Genomic DNA, 5,303 nt, shown 5'->3' on the forward strand with positions numbered 1-5,303 from the left:
GGAGATGTGGAGGAGATGTGCAGAGTCCTGTTGATGCTCTGACCCAGGAGGAATGGGAGGTGGTGGAGGAGATCCTGTTGATGCAGAGTCCTGTTGATGCTCTGACCCAGGAGGAATGGGAGGTGGTGGAGGAGATGTGCAGAGTCCTAGAACCCTTTGAGCAGGTCACTGTGGAGATCAGTGGAGAGAGGTACAGTAAGCAGTTAATACTACATCATTATTTAATCAGGTATTATATATGTATATAAGCAGTAGATTAGAATGTAGTATCAGCAGACAAAACATGAACCTGTCACGCCCTGACCATAGAGAGCTGTTAATTTCCTAGTTTGGTTGGGGCGTGATAGTGACTAGGGTGGGTCATCTAGGTGATTAATGGTTTATGTTGGACTGGTATAGTTCCCAATCAGAGACAGCTGTTGATCGTCGTCTCTGATTGGGGATCATATTTAGGTAGCCATTTCCCCATTGTGATTTGTGGGATCTTGACTATGTATAGTTGCCTAGTAGCACTGTTAGGGTCACATTTCGTTTGTGCTTTATTGTTTTGTTTGGTGAGTTTCGATTGATTAAAATATGTGTAACTCTACGCACGCTGTGCCTTGGTCCAATCATTCCAACGAACGTGACAGAACCAGAACTAATAAATTACTGTTCTCTCTTTTCAGCTATTTGACAAAAAAATGATACTCCTGTGTAAGGGTCTGCAGCGAATCACAGCCAGCCGCCAGAGAAGCAAACATAACCACAGGACATGTGACAGAGTTGATGGACACCCTATGTTTATCAATGGACAGAAAGTTAAACAGAATGGAATATAATCCCGTTCTATCAGAAACCGCTGCACTCGACCCCAGGTTTAAGAGGCTAGCCTTCAGTGATGCCAGAGTGATTGATGAGGCTCTTCAAAGAATAACCTCAGCAGCAGGGAGGGACAGCCCCATCAGTCAGTTGGCTCAGGCACCAGGGCAACAGGAAGAAGAGGGATCAGATGGAGCAGAAGCACCAGCAGTAGTGCCACAAACGTCTGCTGTTTGGATGCTGTTTGACAAGAGAGCAACTGGGGATGCAGCATGAAGGAATCTCTCAGCAGATGTCATAACGGAGGTCCGATCCTATTTGGAGGAGCCCCTGCAGATCCTCTGAGCTGGTGGAAGAACAAGGCCTCTGTCTACCCACGGCTTACTAAAGTCATGACAGGGAGACTCTGCATAGGGGCCACATCCGTTCCCTCTGAGAGGGTCTTCTCGAAAACGGGACAAATAACTACTGAGAGAAGAAACCGCATCAGCCCCTCGAAAGTGAGGCAGCTTGCATTTCTGAATACAAATCTCTCATAAAAGCTAAATATGGTCAGCATTGCTGTGTGCTGCTGGTTATAACATGGCAATAAAGAAGAGAGAGAAAAGAGAGACCAGTTTAATGTTTTAACTGAGATGCTGCAGTTTTGCAAATTGTTATTTATTTTTCATTGATAAAGTGCAATATTCTATTATGCTGTTCAAATTCTATTCGTTTTGAATGGTTAGATTTACAGGCACTTAGTTTATATACTTTAAAAAGTTATACTTTAAATGCAAATGTTTAATAGCTTTCTACTTTATAACAAACCAATGCATTTTTAAATACATTGTTGTTAAGGTAGAGTATGATTTCATTTAATAATTTAATTACAATTGTTTTAACAACAATCATAGTCAAACAATCGCAAACTGTTTGACTTTAAAAAATACAAAACATATATTTTTTAAAGAGCCGTTTGGGAGCCAAAAGAGCCGGCTCTTTTTGGTGAGCTGAGCCGAACGAACTGAAAAGACCCGGAATGCCCATCACTAAACATCGTACAGAGCAGAGCCTGTTGGGGACGTTTGGAACAGGGACAGCGCTCTAATTGGCCCTGGGAATCTCGCACAGTTTAGCTGGGGCTGTCAATCAAACTGTCACCTTTATAAGGGCGGATAAACCCGGCAGGAGACAGACAGACAGGACAGGAGTGTGACTGTCTGGGAGCAGATCGATTTTTGATAAACAGATTAGGCTACAATCAGGAGTTGAGTTTTAGATTGAGATTGATCCATTCACCTGTTTGTTGACTAATCTTTTAGAATATTTTTCTCTCAATACTTTTTTTCCTAGTCAGTCTTCTCATTAGTTGATTTTTTTCATCTGTTTACCTTTCCACCAGTCTAGACTTCTTGTGTTAAGTTGGCTTTCAATATACTTTTAAAAATATTTCTTTACTCTATATAAAAATATAAGTCTAAGTAGTTCTCTCTTGTCTCTCACCACCTGTCTCTTCTGAGATGGATAAACTGCCAAGGGTGAACCTAACAGCTGCTAACAGCTCTACTGTGGACCGGCTTCATCCTTCCTTCATCGAGCATGGTTCCTACCAGCACCTGTGTGTCCTCGTGCCTGTCATCCTGGGGGTGATCTGTGTCCTTGGGCTGGCCAGTACCATCACAGCCATGGGCATCCTGATCTCCAACGCCCACCGTGGGAAACTATCCCTTATCAACGCTCTCATCCTCAACCTGATGTTTGCCGACGGCCTTGTACTGGCATTCGCCCTCCCGTTCCGTGCCGCCGCCTTCTCCAAACCCACCTGGACGCTTGGTTGGACAGTGTGCAAGACCTGTGATTGGTTCCTGCAGAGCTGCATGGTTGCGAAGAGTTTTACCGTAGCGGTGTTGGCTAAGGCTTGTTACCGTTACGTCTCTAACCCGACTAAACAGGTCAGCATCCGTCTACGCTCCATCCTATTGGTGATGTGGTTCCTCTGGCTGTCTGCCTGCTCCGCTCCCATCCCTACCTGGCTGTTCTCTTCACTGCAGAGAGAGACCCGGGGGCTGGTGTGTGTGCAGGTGGTTCCCTCCGAAGCGCAGGACTTCATGTCGGTCTACGTCAAGGCGTACCCCCTGGGTGTATTCTGCGCCCCTTTGAGTTTTGCCCTGCTGTATTTCTGGCGGGTGTATGGGCAGTGCCAGCGGCGCTGTAGTAAGACCCAGAACCTCCGAACGCAGATCAGATCCAGGAAGCTCACTCTGATGCTATTCAGTCTGACGGTAGCCATGACAATGCTGTGGCTGCCGCAGTGGGTGGTCTGGGTGTGGGAGCGGCACGCCGCGGAGCGAGAGGCACAGGGACCGGGAGAGGGAGGACCCTTTGTCGTCTTCTCTCCTCCTCTCCTCCTCTCTCTCTCCGCCCTGCTCCTCACTTTCTTTCTCTCCCTGGTGAACCCCCTCATTGTCCTCTCTCTGTCAGAGGAGTTCAGAGAGGGTTACAGAGGTCTGTGGAGGCGCCTTACTCTTCGTAAACACACCCTGTCCAACCCCAAACCTGGCCCCCATGCACCCACTGCCCCCCAGTCCCCCTGCCCGCGACCGGAGACCTCAGGCCAGCCGAGGGGAGGAGACGGAGGCCTAGGCTCCATCCCTTGCCAGGGGACGACAGTTGATCCCCAACCCCAGATGGAGCAAGGCGGAGTGGGAGAGGCGGAGGATGAGGCAGAGGGAGAGAGCCCTCGGGATGGGATCGTGCTGCTAGACGTGGAGCAGTTTTGGCATGAGAGAGAGACAGGCTCCATGACAGAAGAGAATGATCCCATACCCTGGGAGCACCAGGAGGGAGCACCAACCGAAGGGAGGAAGTGAAGGAAGGGAGGAGAAGATATACACACAGACGAACAGGACTGGTTCTAAGAGGCTACTCAATACTCAGTTACATCTGTTCTTGTCTTTGTGTATCTGTCTTGTGTGGTTTTTGTGAACAAATTGTGTTGCCCACCACCACCAGTGATTTTTAAGCAAAAGGTTGTTTGAGAGTATTTGGACACTGCCTCAACGATGCCTGATACACTATGTAGCATCGAGACCAGCCAGTAAGCCTCCCCTCTCTCTTCCTCTCAGTTAGCGCAACAGCGTTCAAACAACCTTCAAACAACACACACACTGACAGACTATATCAAATGTCAGTCCGACTGTAACGGACTGACATTTGACTATACCTCACTGGACTGAAGATCAGTCAACAGAGGAATCAGCACAGGAGACAACCTAGGAGACGAAACAGGAGACAATACAGGAGACAACACAGGAGACAATACAGGAGACAATACAGGAGACAATACAGGAGACAATACAGGAGACAATACAGGACACAACACAGGAGACAACACAGGAGTCAATGGTTGGTATTCATTCAACTGTGTCTATGATATTGTTTGATGGGAATTACATTGGTTTGTCAACTGTTTGATTGGTTATTGTTATGGTGAATATACATAAAGTGTTATATTTCACTGTAGATGTGTATATATATATATATATATATATATATATATATATTATATATATATATATATATATATATATATACACACACACAGAGTATATATATTGGAGGTATTCTACTTATCCTTGAAGTAATGACCAACAGTAATGTTTGTTGTAAATACCAACAAGAGTTACAAAATATAAACTGTACATAAGTTTGAAATGATTTGATACAACAAAGCAGAATAAATAGCCTTTAGAAATCAGTATGAGCATTTATGTATGCTATTGAACAGTATTTGATGTTACTGTTACATGTATCAGTGTTTGATTCTCCTATTTGAGGTGGTTTTGTAATGATATGTGCTTGTAAAAAAGGTTGTTTATAATAAAGTAATAAATAAAATTGATCCAGTGCTCTATTTGATTTAATCTTTATTACTATAATAAATTCAATTTACATACAGTGGGGCAAAAAAGTATTTAGTCAGCCACCAATTGTGCAAGTTCTCCCACTTAAAAAGATGAAAGAGGCCTGTAATTTTCATCATAGGTACACTATGACAGACAAAATTAGAAAATAAATCCAGAAAATCACATTGTAGGATTTTTAATGAATTTATTTGCAAATTATGGTCGAAAATAAGTATTTGGTCAATAACAAAAGTTTATCTCAATACTTTGTTATATACCCTTTGTTGGCAATGACAGAGGTCAAAGAAATCTCAACTAGCAAGCAAGTCACAGCAAATAAGAATTGAGTGTGTGCGCATTTACACACCAGCTCCAAGCATAAGTGATACAAGTGGTCTCTTTGACCTGACACAAAACACACACACACACACATATATATATGTAAGAATAGTAGAATACACCTGAGGGGTATACAAAGATTTAAGCTACATCTACTTAGTGTTTTCTAAAACGAGCCAGCTTCAGTTAGCTTCACATTCCATTTCAGGCTTTATTGGTACGATTATTGCTTGTCCACCTACCGCTAACCAGCAGGCTTGTAACTGTCGCATGTGG

General features: G+C 44.1%; 1 protein-coding gene across 1 annotated transcript; it reads left to right on the top strand.

Annotated features, from left to right (window-relative positions):
- The first annotated feature begins 1,999 nt into the window (after positions 1 to 1,999).
- On the top strand, positions 2,000 to 4,245 carry LOC124010465 (G-protein coupled receptor 151-like). Its single transcript, XM_046322909.1, has one exon. It carries the CDS (start codon positions 2,304 to 2,306, stop codon positions 3,651 to 3,653), a length of 1,350 nt encoding a protein of 449 aa, XP_046178865.1. The 5' UTR covers positions 2,000 to 2,303; the 3' UTR covers positions 3,654 to 4,245.
- Positions 4,246 to 5,303: the final 1,058 nt, after the last annotated feature.

Source organism: Oncorhynchus gorbuscha, linkage group LG23, assembly GCF_021184085.1.
Source record: "Oncorhynchus gorbuscha isolate QuinsamMale2020 ecotype Even-year linkage group LG23, OgorEven_v1.0, whole genome shotgun sequence".
Taxonomy (NCBI): Eukaryota; Metazoa; Chordata; class Actinopteri; order Salmoniformes; family Salmonidae; genus Oncorhynchus; species Oncorhynchus gorbuscha.

Excerpts from the sequence above, each read along its gene's own strand:
- LOC124010465 (XM_046322909.1), top strand. The coding sequence starts at position 2,304 with ATGGATAAACTGCCAAGGGTGAACCTAACAGCTGCTAACAGCTCTACT.